General features: G+C 43.4%; 1 protein-coding gene across 16 annotated transcripts in view; it reads left to right on the top strand.

Annotated features, from left to right (window-relative positions):
• LOC121292797 (coiled-coil domain-containing protein 9-like) overlaps positions 1-20,868 on the top strand; it is a 272,485-nt gene that overhangs the window by 153,411 nt on the left and 98,206 nt on the right. For 14 of the 16 annotated variants that reach the window (XM_041215198.1, XM_041215205.1, XM_041215202.1 and 11 more), the window contains one exon: positions 6,603-6,656. The exons of the other annotated variants lie outside the window; for them this stretch is intronic. In XM_041215198.1, coding sequence (XP_041071132.1) covers positions 6,603-6,656 — 54 coding nt within the window. The remainder of the gene's footprint in view (positions 1-6,602; positions 6,657-20,868) is intronic. 16 annotated transcript variants of the gene reach the window in all.

Below are 20,868 nucleotides of genomic sequence, written 5' to 3'. Positions count from 1 at the left end.
CATAAGTTAGCAACCCATCTGTGACCTGCCATTGACATTTATGGACAGCTGACCAAGACCCTTGACTTGTCGTCAGTGGGACATTGGAAGGAAACAGAGGCAAAGAAATTGAGTGCGATGATGGCTTTGATGATGATAGACATAACATGGCTACCAAGTCTAGCAGGGAGCAGCTCTTCTTGAAAGAGGCTACATATATCTCCAACTACCTGTCATGACAATCGGCCTCTTTAAGCACTCACCTTCAGACAAGTTGAGGAAGGTGAACTTCTTATCTAGGTAGTGCCTCCTGCAACCTTGACCCCCCCCCCCCCCCCCCCCCCCCCCCCCCCCCCCCCCCCCCCCCCCCCACCCCCCGGCCCCCCGCCACCGTTTGTCTCCTCTCCATTATGTACCTCTGCTCTGTGCACCGCAACTCATCATCACTGTTATGGATGGTGATTGCCTTCCTCATCTAACGTAGTGTCAAAAACATCCATGATGCCTCCCTTTCAACAATCTGTTCCAACAAAGGCAGGTTCTTACAAAGTTCTCTGCTAAACATTTGCCAGAGGGAGCTAAAGTAGCTGTAAGAGACAATCTGCAGTTTAAACACCTGTCAGTGCACAGTGAGACCAGTAGGGAGATGAAAGAATGGCAGCAGAGCAGCTTCAAGAGCAAGAGCACAGTGAGACCTAGTGGGAGGGTAAGAGTGGCAGCAGAATATCACTGAGCATAGGAACACAGTGAGCTCAGCGGAAGGATAAAAGAGCTTGGGTTCAGGGCAGCCCAACCCTACTTGAAAAAAGAATCAAAGTATGATATCACAGGGAAGCAGGTAAGCGACTGCTTTGTGAGTGTCTTTCTCTCTCTAGTGGATTCATTCAAATTAGGAGCTTGGAAATTTAAAAAATTCAATTGGGGTGAGTATAAAAGTGTCAATTAAGAGTTTAAGCACAGGGCAGGTCTAGAAGCATTAATTAGAATTAATAGTTTGAACAAGGTACAAACTAGATGAATAAAGGAGGTATAGTGGGTTTTATTTTGGATCATGGATGGGCTTGTAAGACCTGTTGTTTACAGTTCCTATGTCATGTGGAAACTTCAGGACACTTGTGTCTTGGGGAACCACATGCGTTGGAAGTGTCTCCAGCTGCTTCAGCTCAAGTGCAGGATACCCGAGCTTCAGGACCAACTGTAGTCACTGTGGAGTGTCGGAAAATGAGTTTCCTGGATCGTATGTTCCAGTGGTGGTCACCCCACAGGCAGTAAGAATTCAGGATAGTAGATCAGTGGCCATCTGGAAGAGTAGAAAGAGGCAGAAAGTGCAAAAGTCTCCAGGGTGTGTACCTTGCTCAAATCAGTACTTAGCGTTGGAGACTGCTGGGAGTGAGGATACCTTGAAGAAGCGCAGTTCAGTCCGTGGGGACAAAGGGCAATGAACTGCACAGGAAGCAACAGCAAATAATAGAAATGCAGTCATTTTAGAAGATTACATAGTTGGAGGGCAGAAAAGCATTTCTGTAACCATCATCGTGAGCCCCACATGTGTTGTCTTCCTGGTGCCAGGGCGAAGGACATCATGGAGAGATTGCAGAATACTCTGCAGGGAGAAGTGAGTAACTTGGTCATGTCAGTACCAATAGAGAGGCTAGGTATTTGAGGTCCTGTGGTCAGATTTTCAGGAACTAGGGAGAAGGTTTAAAAAGTAGGACCTCAAAGTGCTGCATGCTAGCTAGATAGGAAGGATCAGTGAGTGGTTTGACACTTGGTGTAGGAGGGAGGACTTCAGATTCTTGGGGCATTAGGGCTAAGGAAGTTGAGCAGGAGATAGCAGAAAAGATTACCATAATTTTCCAATCTTCCCTAGATATGGAGAAGGTGCCAGAGGTTCGGAGAGTGGCAAATGTGACACCTTTACTCAAGAAAACTAAGGACATTCCTAGTAACTGCAGGCTGGTCAGTAAATTTTAGAAACAATAATCAGGGAAAAAAAATCATCAGGCATTGGGAGAGGTTTGAGTTAATTAAGGTGAGCCAGCAAGGCAGATTATGTTTGACTAATCTAATTTTGATGAAGTAACAGAAAGTTGTTGAAGGGAATGCAATGGATATTGCCTGTATGAATTTTAAGAAAGCATTTCACAAAGTACCACATAAAAGGCTGGTTAACGAAGTTGAGGCTCATGGGATAAGGGGATCCGTGTCAACTTGAATTTTAAAAAATAGCTTAAGGACAGGAACCGGTGAGTTATGGTAACTCGTTATTTTTCAGACTGGAGGATTGTGGACAGTGGTGTTCCCCAAGGGCCAGTGCTCAGACCACTACTTTTTTTGGTTTATATGAATGACCTGGATATTGGAATACAGGGTAAACTTTCAAAATTTGTGGAAGATCCCAAGCTTGGAGGAGTAGCAAACAGTGAGGGTGGTATTAATCAACTGCAACAGAGCATGGGTAGACTAGCAGGATGAGCAGACAAGTGGCAAATGGAATTTAATACAGAAAAGTGTGAGAAGAGATAGGGAGAGGCAACGTAGACTTAATAGCACAGTTTGAAAAGGTTTACAGGGACAGAGAGACTGAGGGTGCATGTGCATAAATCTTTGAAAGTGGTAGGACATATTGAGAGAGTAATTACAGGGATGAGAAATGGTGGATTTCTGACATTTGCATTTCAGAAATCCTCCATTTTAAAAATATGTTCCGACCTATGGGGCTGGTACTGAGCTTCAAAAGAATTCACAACTTTGTCAGTCAGACAGGGTGGGAACTGATTGCAGAGTTGTGACTGGAGGAACAGATAGTGCGACAGGGACAAAGATGCTCCTCCAACCACAGATTTTATCTCTCCCACACAGACTGGTCCAGCTCCTCCAATCATAGGTTCCTTCCCTTCCACTCTTGCTGCTCTTTCAGAGACAGAATCTGTGATTGGAGCAGCAGCGAGAGTGGGCAGGAGGAAACTTGTGATTGGAGGAGCTGGAATATTTATTGTGGCCGGTCCTCTAGAGGCTTTCAGCTGCACTGTCACCAATCTCTTATCGACGTCCTCCAGGAGACCAAGGAGAAGAAGCGGAAAATGAAAGAAGAGGAGGGAGTCTTGCCAGTAACCAGGTCGGAGCAGGCCAGGGGGAATTGTCATTCAGGTTTAGTTTATGGTTCTTGGGGAACTCTAAGAAGTGCTAGTGGAATCAGTGAGAAAATTGTTTAAGGACACAGTCTGTCAATTTGGCCGCTGTCCGTGTCCGCAGTTTGACCCACACCTGGGGAACTGGAGGATACTAATTTGGTCCCCTTTTGCTTTAGTGAAACTGCATTAAGTCAACAATGAGTTATTTTGAGTGCTGTATCAGTGTGTAGCACAATCATAGCTCAGAGTTGGCCATGCAGACTGTGGTGGGATTGGGGCAGGGGGGGGGCTGTGGTCGGCATTGCAATTAATGATGTGAGGGAGGGAAAGGGTGTTTGTTCTCAACTCTGCTCCATAAATACACCCAAAATCCCAAATCTGGCTGTCCTTCCACATTGGACTGGATGCAACATTGGCTTGGCCTACTTGGGATCCCAGCTCCGCCCAAGAGCCTAGCAATGAAAGAGGCTGCGTTCCCCAGCCTGCAAATTGGTGACCAGCCTGAACCATGTAACAGGAGCAGTCTGGAAGATAGCTGCACTCATCAGAGGAGCGAGGCTGATAACGCGATTTTCACTGTCGAATTAGAAAGAGGGCCTCATGGTCTGGGTTTGGCATTGGTGGGTGGACTGAGAACCCTATTAAATAAGACTGGGATTTACATAAGTCACCAGGGAAGCAGCTCACCTTTCTCTGGCAGTGCAAATCCCCTGTAGTGACGCCGGTTGAGGAGCAGCAGCAGCGGTTCACTGAAGGGCAGTGGCATCGTTGAGAAGCCGAGTCCAGGCAAGGTGAACAAATCCGGGTGGGGAGAGGAGGAGGAGGGGATGAGTGAGTGGGTCTGGGTGGAGATGGAGGTAACAGCTGAGTGAATGGAAGTTTGAATGGGGAGGGAGGGCATGAGTGAATTACTGAGTGGGGAGCAAGTGCATGAGTGAGTGAGGGTGAAAAGGTTTGGGAAGAGGGGCTGCTGAGTGAGTGGGAATGGGTGTGCAGGGAAGAGAGGCTGCTGATTTTGTGGGCGGGAGGCAGATTGGGAACGGGGTGTGAGGGTGTGTGGTGGAGGGAGGTAAACTGATTTCAGTGTTTGTGTGGAGATGAGGGGGGAGAGGACTTCACTCTCATGGTCTTCTGTCACCATGGAATATGGAGAGCTTGGCTGAAGCCTACATGACTACATAAAGTAACATTTTTACAAAGTACTTTAAAAACACAAAAGTTCATATTTATAAGATGTATGTAGATCTATAAAAGTGAACAGTCTTGTCATTTTGTTTTTGCTGGCATCTGGGGTCATGTTAATTTTCAAGAGTTATTTTTTAATATATATTCATTCATGGGATGTAGGTATTGCTGGTAAGGTTTGTTGCCCATCCATAATTGCCCTTGAGAAGATGGTGGTGGTGTGTTAAAATTGGGTCACATTGGAAAATAGTTTGCAAATCACTGCAATCGTCCTTTGCTTCACTTCACATGTACATAATCCTGCAAGGTCATGTTCTGTTGTTAGTATAGACTTCATCCAGTATTACATGCACTAACTGCATTGAAAGCCGAAATGCTGAGGTGCAGTCTTGATGGTAAAAGAAGGTAAACAAAGGAAAAATTAATGTTTCTATCCACTTGGAGTCTTATAATGCCACCCATATGAAGTGGGCTAGAAGCATTTGCATTTCACTACAGATCACAAGAGATTCCATAATTACATGATTCCTTGTCACAAAAAATTTTGACATTTTTGGCTTCGGCCACTCTCATCTCTGTAACTAGTAAAGCACGTGGGATCTTGGGCTTCATAAATAGACGAATTGAGTACAAAAGCAGGGAAGTTATTAAACTCTAGTTGTCCTGGGTGGTGGCACAACTAGGGAGGTATGAGGTTAGCCGCTAGTTATATTTAACAGCTGATATTTAATTCCATTGATGGAAATGGAACTGGATATCAGGCGCTGTTTATAATAGGCGACCGGTCTCATACTGCCCACCCATGTACTACTATCTGAGGCAAATTCCTACCTAATATTTCTTATAGAAATTTAACTTCTTCCTTCAAACAAACCACAATAGTAGCACAATTTCAGTATATGATCAACTAAATTTTCTGTGTCAATATTTTTAAAATTCTATTACACGTGTAAAATTTTAGTCACTGCTTTGTTGACCCTTTTAAGCAAAATGGCTGCTGGACTCTATTTCAGTTGCAGTGCTGCTATCTTGTGTGCAGTGAATAAAATCATGGACTTGTGGTATTTAATGAAAACGTTACACATACATTGAATTTTATACTTGTGGAATGGAAGTTTGTTTTAGCATTGGTTTTCTTGTTAGAGCATTAGGGAGTCTACTTTCAAAGACCATTTTATGAAGTAATTAATATTCAGACTCTTTGAAGGATCAGAAGCACAAACCACTTTCATTGAAACCACTTAAGGTTTTGTGAACAGTCATTGTGAAATTGACAGCAGAGGTCAGAGAGCCTGAGTTGTCCAACAATGTTTTTTCTGGGGCAAAGCTGTTTCATTAAGCTTAATGGATGTCTGGGCTTTCAGTCAAGCCTCATTATGTATGCTTGGTTAAGAGCCCAGACAACCATTAGAGTACTAAACACCTGATCCCCAGTTGAGTGGTTTCAAGGGGACTGGTTTTTGTTATTGATACTTTGAAGGGTCTGGTTGATTGACACTTTTATTAGCTTGTAGTGAAATAACTTTTTTTAAACAAACCAGAAAGTTATGAATGAATCACTTTTAAAAAGTTTTTATTTGACACATCCTACTGTCTCTACAGGGCTCATTGACCCACTATATATTGTCTAGAACAATAGGCATGGAAGTGCCATAGCTTGGCATGGGGGCATGAGTGGGTGGGGGGCATGAGATGGCATGGAGGGGGCATGGGGAGTGTTAGGAGACGGTGGGGGGTGGTGTGATGGGTGAGGGCTGGGCGGCCTTTGTGTTTTTATTTTAACTGGGACAGTCCCACAGTACCGAGGTGGGCCTTTTAAACAGCCCGTATCCCCTCATAGCCCCTGTGTCTGGCTCCAAATTTCTTTCCAAGTCGGCTGGCCCAACTTCAGCTGCCCTCGCACCTCTCCCCTCTCCCCTCCCCCCTCCCCGGCAATGAGGATTCTACTTTTGCAGGCACTTTCTCCTGAGATAGACAGGCAGGCTTAGCTGGAAATTTTGTTGACTCCCACTACTTGTCTCGAGGATGAAAATCCAGGTCTTTATGTTTAGGATCATACACAAATATTAGACATCTGGGTGAGGTGCAGGGGAAGGGAACCAGGACCACTCATGAAATGTTATCTTCAGGCGGGTAAGGTGAGAAAATTAGAGGAACTACAGGCCTTCTGCATAATTAAAACTAGCTAGTAATGAAGTTTTATGGTAAGCTGCTCATTTTGGATTCAACATAATATTTTATGGTGTAACCAAAGCCAAAGCATTTTTAGAAGGAAATGGCTAGTATAATGTTTTTCCTCTGCAGGTGGAAGAAACACAAGGAAATGCAGTGTACGATTTCAGCATTATGATACACGAGGTAAACTACTTGTTTGAGTGCACATGAATCTGCACAAATATTTTATATATATATATGTATATATTAATTATAGTACTTATATGGTCTGTCCCTGCCATCATGCCTAACCAGTGGAATTTATTTTCCTCATAACTTACTTTCTGCTTTTCTACTTTTTAATCATCACTTATTATGCAAAGAAATCTCCATTGCCACTGCAATTTGATTCCTTTGCAATCACTTTCCATTGGAAAAAATGTACACAATAAGATTCAATCCAAGCAAAACTTCTGTATAATCAACTTCTAGCAAAAAATACTGCCAGACAGATCACTGAGAAGTTGTCACCATTTCCACGAAAAAGCCCTGAAAATAAAAGTCATCACATAACAGAATCTTAATGAAAACACAAAATTACCGATTCTAGCAGCTCCCCACAACCCCTTGGGCATAAACTAGCTACTGATACAAGCTAAAAGCAAAATACTGCGGATGCTGGAAATCTAGAACTAAAACAAAAATACCTGGAAAAACTCAGCAGGTCTGACAACATCTGCGGAGAGGGATACAGTTGATGTTTCGAGTCCATATGACCCTTCATCAGAACTAAGATGTAGAAATGAGATGAAATATAAGCTGGTGGAAGGGGGTGGGACAAGAGAGCTCGATAGGGGGCCAATGATAGGTGGAGGCCAAGAAGAGACTGCCAAAGATGTCATAGACAAAATGACAAAGGGGTGTTGATGGTGGTGATATTATCTAAAGGAAGTGCTAAAGGGGACATTAAGGGTAGCAAGCAGGACAGGCTAGTGGCAGATGGCCCTAACGGGGGTGGGGTGGGGGAAAGGGATCGAAATGGGCTAAAAGGTGGAGATGAAACAATAGATTGAAATAAATTTAAAAATAGGAGGGAAAAGCAAAAAAATATAGTTGTAAAAAAACAAATTAATTATTGGAAAAAGGGGGATTGGAAAGGGGGTGGCGATGGAGGAGAAAGTTCATGATCTGAAATTGTTGAACTCAATATTAAGTCCAGACGACTGTAAAGTGCCTTTGGTCTGTCCGCAAGCGTGACCCAGACCTCCCTGTCGCTTGCCATTTCAACACACCGCCCTGCTCTCATGCCCACATGTCCGTCCTTGGTCTGCTGCAATGTTCCAGTGAAGCTCAATGCACACTGGAGGAATAGCACCTCATCTTCCGACTAGGCACTTTACAGTCTTCCGGACTTAATATTGAGTTCAACAGTTTCAGATCATGAACTCTCTCCTCCATCCTCACCCCCTTTCCAATCCCCCTTTTTCCAATAATTTATCATTTTTCTTTACAACTATTATTTTTTTTCTTTTCCCTCCTATTTTTAATTTATTTCGATCTATTGTTTCATCTCTACCTTTTAGACCATTTCGATCCCTTCCCCCCACCCCACCCAACCCCCACTAGGGCCATCTACCCCTAGCTTGTTCTGCTTGGTACCCTTAATGTCCCCATTAGCACTTCCTTTAGATATCACCACCGTCAACATCCCTTTGTCCTTTTGTCTATGGCATCTTTGGCAGCGTCTTCTTGGCCTCCACCTATCACTGGCCCCCTATCGAGCTCTCCTGTCCCACCCCCTTCTACCAGCTTATATTTCATCTCATTTCTATATGTCTTAGTTCTGATGAAGGGTCATACGGACTCAAAACGTCAATTGTATCCCTCTCCGCAGATGTTGTTAGACCTGCTGAGTTTTTCCAGGTATTTCTGTTTTTGTTCTTGCTACTGATAACATCCTGACGAGCCTGTGAACATCATGCACTCCTGATTCACCCTGTTCTTTTTCCTTTAACCCCCAAGCTGGGAACATCCCCCTCCATTTGGGGAAAGTGAGTAAACAATGAATTAAGTTTCTCTGTAGCCCACAGGAATACCGTTCTCAAGAACTACTATATCTTTTTTCAAGTAACTCCTACAAGCCACCCCGTGGCCCTACTCCTGTCACCCCACCAAGCATATGCAGAAGTCCATCTCCTTCCAGTTTACTAATTTACTTCCTAGCTTGATGCATAAAACAACAACCCCCTGAAGTAAATCCTAGTGAAATCACAATGGCCTGCTCCCTGTCATTTTGTTTCTGCTTTTTCCACACCTGCTGCAGTGATAATACTGTAGGAATTTGGGTGGGGCAGGGGAGTATTGTAGAAATAAGCAGGAGAGGGAAATAAATGGAGGAAGAGAAAATTAAACATAGGAAAAAAACGCTAAGGAAAAGCTAAAGAGAAGATATGAGGGAGGAGCGGGTGATGAAATGGGAAGTGAATGAGAAGAATCAAACAGCGTGGAGGCAGAATATCTGGCCAACAAACTTTTGACTTTATTTCAGCAGTCCCCCACCCCATGGAAAAAAGAGAGTAATAGAAGCAGGTGTTGATGTGGGGTTAAGGAGAAACCCTCTTGAGAAAAGCAGGGACAGACAGACACATGAGGCAGTCTTGGGTGAGACTTTAATGCCCTCTAAACCCAAACACTTGCACAGAGTTAGTATTGGGCCCTTTATGTTGAAGTAGGAGAGAGAGAGGTACAGAGATCCCTGTTCAGAGAACTGGGGAGAAGAAAGAGGAATAAATAGTGTTCAGGGAGTGCAGCAAGAGAACCTGTATTTTAACAGGGAAGACTATTGGTGGCCGAGGTAAGAGCAAAGTGGAAGAGAAGAGAACAAGTGGGGCATTCAGTTGGTCAAGGAGGGGAGGTAGAGTGCAAGAAGGGAGAGATAAATCTGTTGAAGGAGAGGGTGAAATCTCAGGTTCTGCTGTGAAGGAACTTTGGGATTTGGGCCAATATTAAAAAATACCACTTTTGTCTACTAACCATGATCACATTGGAGATTTATTAATATATATCCATCAAGAGCCCTTTGTCTTTCGTTCTTCGCTTACATATTCTCTCCTTAGAGGAAATACACTTTGGACACCACCCTTTTAAGAAAATCTGATACTTAGCAAGGATATCTTCCTGCATTCTGATGGCCTTGACCGAAGGCATGTTTGCAATTCTTCTTTTCCCATTGTTAGCAACCTATCGTCCTTTTTTATTTATCATGCTAGAAGCTGTCTGAATTCTGTTTAGCCATTTTTGTGCTTGAGTTACAAATTCTCTCCTGTGGTCTTTGAACTGATGAGATGGGATTTTTTGCTTGAGCTTCCTTTTTACTTTAGTCAGAAAACTTCTTAACACAATTTTGAATAGAATCACTTTCCACAAACTTGAGAGTGAAGCCTCTGCAGGAAATGATGTATGTTTGTTTTAATCAATCTCAGAAGTATTCTTATTTTGGATCAGTTTGCAATCCACAGCAACTCGTGTCCCCTTTGCTTTACATCAGTAAACTGTCTGTGCTTTGATCATCACAGCAATCCTTTTGTTCCAATATACAAGATTATTCATGAAATCGCGACAGTTGAATCCCTGGCTTAAATAGTTTCCCAACCAGGGTTTGGTTATCACAGCGTGAGGCAACAGGCTACTACGCCGGAGTGAGACGGAGACCGAGTGAGTAGTGAATTAGGCTCACATGGTAAGTTCTGGTAAGTCCATTTCAGGTTTAACTCTAGATTAAGAATCAATGCCTGACATAAGTAAATTAGGCTAGCTTGTTAAGTAGAGAACTGCCTGGAGTGGCAGTTATGTCAATCACCTGAAAGTATTTGGTTCAGGTGGTAATTACTGTAGCAGGAAGCTAAACTAGTTAGTGATTCATCAGAGGGTCTATAAAAGAGACAGGCTTTTCAAACTGCACTGTCAGTAAATGGCACGTGAGGAGACAGGTGACTACACCAGAGTAAGATGGAGATCAAGTGTGTAGTGAATTAGGCTCATGTGGGAATTCTGTGCACGGGGCAGAGGTGTGGTATATGTAGGAATTTTCCTAAATCTTGAACAGGAGCAGCTGAGCAGAAATGGACCTAGTGTAAACCTCACCTTCGGAGCTGAGGTTGAAAGAAAAATTGAACAGTGACATCACAGGAAAACCGTAAGTTCATGGTTGGTAAGAAACTGCTATTAGGGAGTGTCTTTAAATAGCTGTAAATTAGAAAGGCATATTGTTTTTAAAGAAGTAGCTATTTGGATTTGAATAAAAAAAGATAAGAATAAGGGGAAGCCAGGGAAGCCAGGGCCAGTAACATAAAGTAATATAAGTAAACCAAAGTAAAATAAAGTTAACATAATGGAAGTAAAGACAAGACATGGCAAGGGCAGCTCAGTCGTGTGGAATGCATATCCTGTAATATGTGGGAAGTCATGGACGCTACTGGTACCTAGATGACCATGTGTCAGGAAGTGCTGCTAGCTGCAGAAACTTGAGCTCCAGGTTTTGGAGCTCGAGCGGCGGCTAGAGTTGTTGGCACATCCACGAGGCTGAGCGCAACGTGGATAGAATGATTAGAGAGGTGGTCACACCACAGGTTAGGAGCATGGAGGAAGAAAGGAAATGTGTGATCACTGGACAGTCCAAGAGAACCAGGCAGGTGGTCCTGTGGGCTCCTGCTCGCTAATCAGTATTCTGTTTCAGATACTGGTGAGGGTGTTGCTCCTCAGGAGTGCAGTCAGAGCCATGTTTGTGCCACCATGAGCAGCTTGGCTGTACAGGAGGGGAGAAAGAAGAAAGGAAGATCAATAGGGGATTCATTAATTAGGGCTACAGATGGGTATTTCTGCAGTTGCAGACGTGACTCCAGGATGATCTGTTGCCTCTCTGATGCCAGGATCAAGTATGTCACCGAGCAACTGCAGGACATTCTTCTGGGGAGGGTAAACAGCAAGAAGTCATGGTTCACGTTGGTACCAATGACTTGGGTAGGAAGGGGGATGTGGTCCAGCAGACAGAATTTAGGGAGCTAGTGGAAAATTAGCAAGCAGGACCTCAAAAGTAGTAATCTCTGGATTGCTCCCAGTACCATGTACAAGTGAGTACAGAAATAGGAGGATAAGGCAGATGAATGCGTGTCTGGAAAGCTGGTGCAGAAGGAACAGCTTCAGATCCCTGGGACACTGGGACTGACTAGGGGAGATGGCACCTGTACAAGCTGGACAGGTTGCACCTGAACAGAGCCGGGGCTGAGTTCCTTGCGGGGCGTTTGCTAGTACTGTTGGGGGGGCTTTAAACTAACTCAGCAGGGGTGTAGGAACCAGGAGAGAATATTAGAGTAGTACCAGGATGCGCAAAATACTGGGAGAGACAGATAGCACTAGAATAGAGAATAGTAAGTTAATAGTCAGAGTAAGGGAGAAAGTAATGAAGACTAAATCAGGGTTATACTGCATGTATGTGAATGCACAGAGTATAGTAAATAAGATTGGTAAGTTACAGGGCAGATTGCAGTGCGGAATTCTGATGTTATGATAACTGAGACCAGACTCAAGGAAGGGCAGGACTGGGTGTTAAATATTCCTGGGTACAAGGTGTTCAAGAAAGATAGGGCAGGGAGGTGGTATTGTCACTGGACTAGTATTCCGGAGACCAAGGATAATGCCCTGGGGACCCAGATTCGAATCCCTCCAATACAAATGGTGAAATTTAAACTCAGTAATAATCTGGAATTAAAAGTTTGATAATGACTATGAAACCATTGCTTATTGTCGTAAAAATCCATCTGGTTCACTAATGTCCTTTAGGAAAGGAAATCTGCCATGTTTACCTGGTCTGGAGTCACATATAGGCCAGACCAGGTAAGCACAGCAGATTTCTTTCTCTGCGATTTTCAGATGAGACCTTAAACTGTGCACTTGTCTGCTCCCTCAGGTGGCTGTAAAAGATCCCATGATACTATTTTGAAAAAGAGCAAGGGAGTTCTGTCCAATGCCCTGGCCAATATTTATTGTTCAATCAACATCGCGAATTTCAGATTAAAAAAGATTATCTGGTCATTATCACATTGTTGTTTGTGAGAGCTGGCTGTGTACAAATTGGCTGCCGTGTTTTCTATATCACGACATCACAACTGATGACGCTTCTATAGCACTTCACTGGCTGTAAAGCGCTTTGAGACGTTCAGTGGTCGTGAAAGGTATTATTTAAATTCAAGTCTTTTTTTTTTCTTTAATGAACCCAATAAGGAATTTGAGAGAAATTTCTTTATCCATAGAGTGGTTAGAATGTGAAACTCGCTGCCATGTGGAGTAGTTGAGGTTAATAGCATCGATGCATTTAAGGGGAAGTAGATAAACAGGTAGGTGAAAGGAATAGAAGGTTAGACCGATAGAATAAGACGAAAAGAGCTGGTAGAGGACTCGTGTGCAGCATAAACATTAGATGGACCAGTTGGGCCAAATGGCCAGTTTCTGTGCTGTACCTTCTATGTAATTTTATATTATACTGGCCTTGGAAGCTTTAGAAACATTCACTTCTCCCAACTCTCTGGTGAATTTACATCCATCTTTTGAAATTAAACTTTTTTTAGAGAACTGTTTTGGATATATCAAAATTGTAAACTGATCATTCTTGTACCGTTAAATTGAAGAAATTTGTAGTATGTCTTTGCAGTAGGAGACTCTCTTTATGCTAGGAAGTTGATATAATCATGGAATATCTCTTCTATTTTCTATTTCTCCTTCTGAAACTTGATTTTATCTATGTATGTGTGGCAACTATTTTGACTTTTTACGAATTTGTTTTCCCCTCATTCTCTTTCACAGTATCTTCTCGTGTTTCAATTTATGGGATTTAAACTATATTTTTCATAAATATGTCTGACATCCTTTGAATCATTGAATTCTTGCCAGTTTAAATTGTGATCTAGAATGCTGTTTTGCTGCTAGTTTCAACTAGCCAAGGTAATAAAATCCAAGTTCTATTTGATCAGTTATACCTGGTATTTAATGCTGATCATGCTTTCCTTTGGCCTCGTCAAAGATTTTGACCTAGCGGGGTTTCTCAGCTTAACCTGCAGAAAGATATCCTTAATCCACATTTTTATCTTGTGCCCTGGTGTGAATTAGAATGTTCCTTTTATTATGTGGACATAGGAACTTATTATGTGGACATAGGAACTTATTATGTGGACATAGGAACTTATTATGTGGACATAGGAACTTAATAGGGCCATTCAATTCAACTTGTTCATCCCCTTTGAATGTAAATAGATCTGTAATGTTCAATATGAATGTATTCAAATCTCTTCAAAGGACTGTGAAGTGAATTATGGAATTTATTTCTTGCTGTTACCTCCCAGCATAAGACACTACAGTTTTAGTTAAGGGTAGTTCATTGCTATCTTGAGGCCGATACTGCTGTTCTCTGTACTTTCTGAGAGGGGAAAAATGTATTTAGTCCCTTTCACCATTCCACTTTTTTCCAATTTTGTGTCCTCCCTCTTTTCCTAAGAACAACAACTTGCAGTTATATAGGGCCTTTAAGGTAAGAAAACTTTAATGGAGGATGCTAAGCAGGAATTTAATCAGACAAAAACTGACAATGAACTAAAGAAGGAAATATTAAGATGAGTGACTAAAAGATTATTTAAAGAGGCCAATTTTAAAGATGGATGTATCGTAGAAGAGAATAGTAAAGAGGGTGAGGGATATAGAGAGGAAATTCCAGAACTTAGAATCTATATGGCCGTAGGCAGAGGAGCTGCTTGTGGGCATAGCAAGTTGGAGATTAACAAGAGGCTGGATTTGGAGGAACATGAATTCATGGAGAATTGTAGTTGAATGAGTTTATAGATTGACAGAGGGAAGAAATTGTGGAAGAATTTGAACAAACGAGTTAGGATTTAAAAAATATTAAAGCAGGAGCCAGTGAAAATCAGTGAGCACAGGGGTGATGAGTAAATGGGACTTGGTGCAATTTAAAGTTTTAAAGATATAAGAATTTAATAACAATGTTTTGGCTGAACTTGTGTTTATGGAGGGTGGAGAATGGGAGGTCAGCCAAGAGAGCATTGGAAATCATGTCTGGTGCTACCTAAAGCATAATTGAGGGTCTCAACAGCAAATAAGCTGAGGTTATTTTCAGCACATATCAATTCTTGGGCACTTGACTTTTATTGTAATGCTTTCACTGCAGCACAAGAGCAAGGAAGGCTTGCTACAGTTGTACAGAGCTTTGGTGAGATACACCTGGAGCACTGTACACAATTATGATCTCCATATCCAAGGAATGATATACTTGCCTTGGAGGCAGAACAGCAACAGTTCACTAAATTGGTTCCTGGAATGAGAAGGATGTCCTAGGATGAGAAGCTAAGTAAATTTGTCATATACTCTCTGGAGTTCAGTCGAATGAGAGGTAATCTCATTAAAGGGGCATGACAGGGTAAATACAGTTTGTTTCCCTTGGCTGGGAAATCTAGAACATTGGGGCACAGTTTCATGATAAGGGATCAAACTTTTAGGGCTGAGATGAGGAGAAATTTCTTCACTGAGGGTGGTGAATCTTTGGAATTCTCTACCCAAGTGGGTTGTGAATACTCGATTGTTGAGAGTATTTAAGGCTGAGATTGATAGATTTTTGATCTCTCAGGGAATTGAGGAATATGAGGAGCCGGACAGGAAAGTGAAGTTGAGGCAGAAGATCAGCCATGATCCTATCAGATGGCAGATCAGGCTCGAGGGGCTGTATGGCCTAGTTTCTTATATGCTTGCTTCATTAATGTTCCTGAGACGGATGATATTACATATGTGGAAGTAGATGACTTTAATTATTTTTATTCATTCGTGGGATGTGGGCATCACTGGCTACGTCAGCATTTATTGTCCATCCCTCATTTCCCCTGAGATGGTGGTGAACTGCCTTCTTGAACTACTGAAGTCCATGTAGTGAGGTACACCCACAGTGCTGTTAGGGAGGAAGTTCCTGGATTTTGACCCAGTGGCAGTGAAGGAACGGTAATATATTTCCAAGTCAGGATGGTGAGTGGCTTGGGGTGAAACTTCCAGGTGATTGTGTTCCCATCTATCTGCTGCCCTTGTCCTTCTAGATGGTAACAGTCATTGGTTTGGAAGGTGCTGTCTAAGGAGGCTTTGTGAGTTCCTGCAGTGCATCTTGTAGATGGTACACACTGCTGCCACTGTGCATTTGCGGTGGAGGGAATGAAGGTTTATGGATGGGGTGCCAATCAAGTAGGTTGCTTTGTCCTGGATGGTCTCAAGCTTCCTGAGTGTTTTTGGATCTGCACTCATCCCAGGCAAATGGAGAGTCTTTCACCACGCTACTGACTTGTGCCTTGCAGATGGCTTTGGGGGGTCAGGAGGTGAGATACTGGTGGAGAAGATGTGGATTCAGAAGCTCAGCTTTGGGTTAACAATGACAACTACTTAGATTTCTATACCGCTTTAACATAAAGCATTGCAAGCTGTTTCACAGGAGTATTATGAAGCAAAATTGACTGAGCCATTTTAAGTGATCTTAGGGCAGATGGCCAACCTTGATCAAAGGGGCAGGTTTTAAGGACCATCTTAAAGGAGGAAAGAGAGGTAACAGAGTTTCAGGAGGGAATTCCAGAGCTTAGGGCCTAAGCAGCTGAAGGTAAAGCAGTTAAATCGAGAATGCTCAAGAAGCTATAATTAGATGAGCGCAGATATTTCTGAGAATTGTGAGTCTCGAAAGGAGAACCCGGAGACGGTAACCACCTCCATGAAGAGTGGGCAAAAAGAGGATCTGGATGCATTAACCACCACCTAGAAGTACTGGAGGCAGCCAGTAGCACTTAGAAGAGCTGAAGAAGTGGCTTCAGAGTGGAGCGGCCGAGTTCTGAGAGAAATCAAAGTGTGACATCACAGGAAAACAGATAAGTGATTGCTTGATGAATATTTTAATTGTTTATCTTCAAAATTTGTGTAATTTATTTGTAATTGTAATGTTTAATTAGTTGTAGTAAAGTTTGCTAGCATTGGTAAAGGTTATTGGGAGTAGTAGTGTTTATTAATTAGAAATAAATTAAGAATAAATAAATAACACACAATAAAGATGGCAGGGCAGGTGATGTTTTACGACTGCAGAATGTGGGTGTTCCTGGAGTGATTTAGGGCAAAAACATCTGCAGTAAGTGTGGCTTGAGGAGCTTTGGTCATTGAGCTGGAGGCCAAGTTGCAGACAATGCAATACATCAGGGAGGGGGAATGCTACCTGGACACTTTGAACCAGGAGGCAGCCAAACCCCTCAGGAATAGGGTCTTCCGATTTGGTCAGGGACAGGAGGGTGTGAGGCAGTATTGGAACTCAGAAGATAGAAATGGAGGAGTCTCAGACTTTGCAATTGTTCAACAGGTTCGAGATTCTTGCAACCTGTATGGGTGAAAGTGATGGCTGCAGGGTGGAAGAGCAAATTGACCATGGCACCATTGTACAGTAGCTATTCAAGCAGGTATTTTAATAGGAATGTAGTGGTAGTCAGGGGTGGGGAATAGATACAGTTCTCTAGCTGAGAGCAGGAGTCCAGACAGCTAAGTTGCCAGGGTTCAGGATATCTGCTCTGGGCTGGAGAGGAATTTGCAGTGGGAGTGAGAAGATCCAGTGGTCGTAGTCCATGTAGATACCAAGGACATGGGTAGATTAGGAAAGAGATTTACTGTGGGAGTATGAGCAGCTAGGGGCTAAATTATAAAGGAGAATCGCAAAAGGTAATAATCTCTGGTTTACTACTTGAGCCATGAGAAAACTGGCAAAGGGTAAATCAGTTTAGGGAGTTAATTATGTGGAAGAAATGGGTTTTGATTCATGTGGCACTGGCACCAGTACTGGGGAAAGTAGGAAATGTACCGTGGTCTTTACCTGAACTATGCAGAAACAAGTGTTCTGGTGAGTCTTATAACAAAGGCGGTAGAGAGGGCTTTAAACTAAATCGCGGGGACAAGGGATCAAGTTTGGGAAGATATGATTAATTGTATAAAGAAGCCAAGGCAAAAGAGCAAGGTAGGAATAAGGGAAATTATAATCGGAGTTTGGCAGGAAGGGACAGAGTGTACAAAACTTACGATTGTGCCAGCAGATAAGGCTAGAGTTTACAAATTAAGTGAAAAACAGAACTCTAAAGGCTCTATATCTGAATGCATGCTGCATTCGTACCAAAACAGATGAATTGACAGCACAAATAAGTACTTATGATCTCAAAATAATTGCAGAGACATGGCTGCAGGATCTGTGAAGGACAGGAAGCAAGGAAAAGGCGGAGAGGTAGCTCGGTTAATTAAGGATGACTGATACAATAGAGAGAGGTGACTTTAGTTCTGGAGATCAAGATGTAGAATCACATTGGGTAGAGATGAAAAATAATAAAAGTAAGAAGTCACTTGTGAGACAAAAACAAAAATAGCTGGAAAAACTCAGCAGGTCTGACAGCATCTGCGGAGAGGAATACAGTCAATGTTTCAAGTCCGTATGACTCTTCATCAGAACTAAGGAAAAATAGAAATGAGGTGAAATATAAGCTGGTTGAGGAGGGTGGGAGAGGTGGGGCTGAGTAGAGGGCCAGTGATAGGTGGAGGCAAAGAAGAGATTGCCAAAGGTGTCATAGACAAAAGGACAAAGGGGTGTTGACGATGGTGATATTAGCTAAGGAATGTGCTAATGATGACATTAAGAGTGGAAAGCAGGACGAGCAAGTGACAGATGGAGATGGACAGGTGGAGATAAAACAATGGATGGAAATAAGTTTAAAAATAATAGAAATAGGTGGGAAAAGAAAAATATATTTAAAAAATTATAAATTATTGAAAAAAGGGTGATTGGAAAGGGGGTGGGGATAGAGGAGAGAGTTCATGATCTGAAGTTGTTGAGCTCAATGTTAAGTCTGGAAAGCTGCAAAGTGCCTAATCGGAAGATGAGGTGCTGTTCCTCCAGTTTGCGTTGAGCTTCACTGGAACATTGCAGCAGGCCAAAGGCGGACATGTGGGCTTGAGAGCAGGGTGGTGTGATGAAATGGCAAGCAACATGGAGGACTGGGTCATGCTTGTGGACAGAGCGAAGGTGTTCTGCAAAGCGGTCACCCAGTCTGCGTTTGGTGTCTCCAATGTAGAGGAGACCGCATTGGGAGAAGTGCAAGTGAAGTGCTGCTTCGCTTGAAAGGAGTGTTTGGGCCCTTGGACGGTGCGGAGGGGGGGAAGTAAAGGGGCAGGTGTTGCATCTTCTGTGGTTGCAAGGGAAGGTGCCGTGGGAGGGGGTTGAGGTGTAGATGGTGATGGAGGAGTGGACCAGGGTGTCTCGGAGGGAACGATCCCTGTGGAAAGCCACCGGGGGGTGGGTGGGGGGGTGAAGGGAAGATGTGTTTGGTGGTGGCATCATGCTGGAGTTGGCGGAAATGGCGGAGGATGATTCTTTGAATGTGGAAGCTTGTGGGGTGAAAAGTGAGGACAAGGGGGATCCTATCATGGTTCTGGGAGGGAGAGGAAAGTGTGAGGGTGGATGCACGGGAGATGGGTTGGACACAGTTGAGCGCCTTATCAACCACTGTGGGTGGAAAACCTCAGTTAAGGAAGAAGGAAGACCTGTCAGAGGAACTGTTTTGGAAAGTGGCATCATCGGAACAGATGTGACAGAGGCGAAGGAACTGAGAGAATGGAATGGAGTCCTTACAGGAAGCAGGGTGTGAGGAGCTGTAGTCAAGGTAGCTGTGGGAGTCGGTGGGCTTGTAATGAATATTGGTGGACAGTCTATCACCAGAAATTGAGACAGAAAGGTCAAGGAAGGGAAGGGAAGTGTCAGTGATGAACCGTGAAAATGATGGAGGGGTGGAAATTGGAAGCAAAATTAATAAAATTTTCCAGGTCCAGACGAGAGCATGAAGCGGCAGCGAAGCAGTCATCGATGTACTGGAGAAAGAGTTGTGGGAGGAGGCCTGAGTAGGACTGGAACAAGGAATGTTACACACACCCCATAAAGAGGCATAAATGGGGCCCATGTGGGTACCCATTGCCACACCTTTTATTTGGAGGAAGTGAGAAGAGTTGAAGGAGAAATTGTTCAGTGAGAGAACAAGTTCAGCCAGACAGACGAGAGTGGTGGTGGCTAGGGATTGCTCGGGCCTCTGTTCGAGGAAGAAGCGGAGAGCCCTCAGATCATCCCAGTTGCGGTTGGAGGTGTAGAGGGATTGGACGTCCATGGTAAAGAGGAGGTGGTTGGGGCCAGGGAACTGGAAATTGTTGATATGTTGTAGGTCGTCAGAGGAATCACGGATGTAGGTGGGAAGAGACTGGACAAGGGGAGAGAGAATGGAGTCAACATAGCAAGAAATGAGTTCCGTGGGGCAGGAACAGTCTGACACGATTGGTCTGCCGGGACAGTCCTGTTTGTGGATTTTGGGTAGGAGGTAGAAGCGGGCCGTCCAAGGTTGGGAGACCATGAGGTTGGAAACTGTGGAGGGAAGATATCCAGAGGACATGAGGTCAGTGACAGTCCTGGAAACAATGGCTTGATGTTCAGTGGTGGGGGTCATGGCCCAGGAAGAGGTAAGAGGACGTGTCTGCGAGTTGAGGCTTAGCCTCTGCGAGGTAGAGGTCAGTGCGCCAGACAACAACAGCAACAACAGTCACTTGTGGGAGTGGTTTATAAACCCCCTCCCAATAACCACACCGTAGGATGAAGTATACAAGAAACAACAAAGGGGTCTTGTGATAAAATTAGGATGATAATCATGCTGATAATCATGGGTGATTTTTATCTACAAATGGATTGGAAATCAGATTGGCAAGGGTAGCCTGGATGATGCGTTCATAATGTTTTTGGGATAGTTTCTTAGAGCAGCATGTTTTAGCACCAATCAGAGAGCAGGCTATTCTAGATCTAGTAATGTGCAATGAGACAGGATTAATTAATTACCTGTTATGACTCTCTGAGGATTGTGTGCTGCAATATCAAGCCCGACTGCTCCCCGAGCCGTGACAAATGTGAAAAAGTTCAATCAACCCACCTAATTGCTTAATTTAGGTTCACAGAATACGAGCACCAGGTTTGTAAACTTAATAAATAAATAATTGTTTATTGAACATATTGCCTTTAATCACAGCATCTTTACAGCGTGGAAGGTGACCATTCAGCCTCTCGAATCTGCACTGGCTCTCTCAATGAGCATTCGACCTAGTCCCACTCCCCTGCCTTATCCCCTTAACCTTGCACATTCTCTCTTTTCAGGAAGCAATCCAATTCCCTTTTGAATACCTTGATCGTGCCTGCCTCAACCACCCTTTCAGGAAGTTTGTTCCAGACTCCAACCACCCTCTGGGTGAAACATTTTTCCTCACATCACATTTACTCCTT

The sequence above is a fragment of the Carcharodon carcharias genome, chromosome 20 (genome assembly GCF_017639515.1).
Source record: "Carcharodon carcharias isolate sCarCar2 chromosome 20, sCarCar2.pri, whole genome shotgun sequence".
In the NCBI taxonomy this organism is placed as follows: Eukaryota; Metazoa; Chordata; class Chondrichthyes; order Lamniformes; family Lamnidae; genus Carcharodon; species Carcharodon carcharias.
The sequence above is the reverse complement of the archived record's forward strand: the minus strand, read 5'-3'. Positions and strand labels throughout refer to the sequence as shown.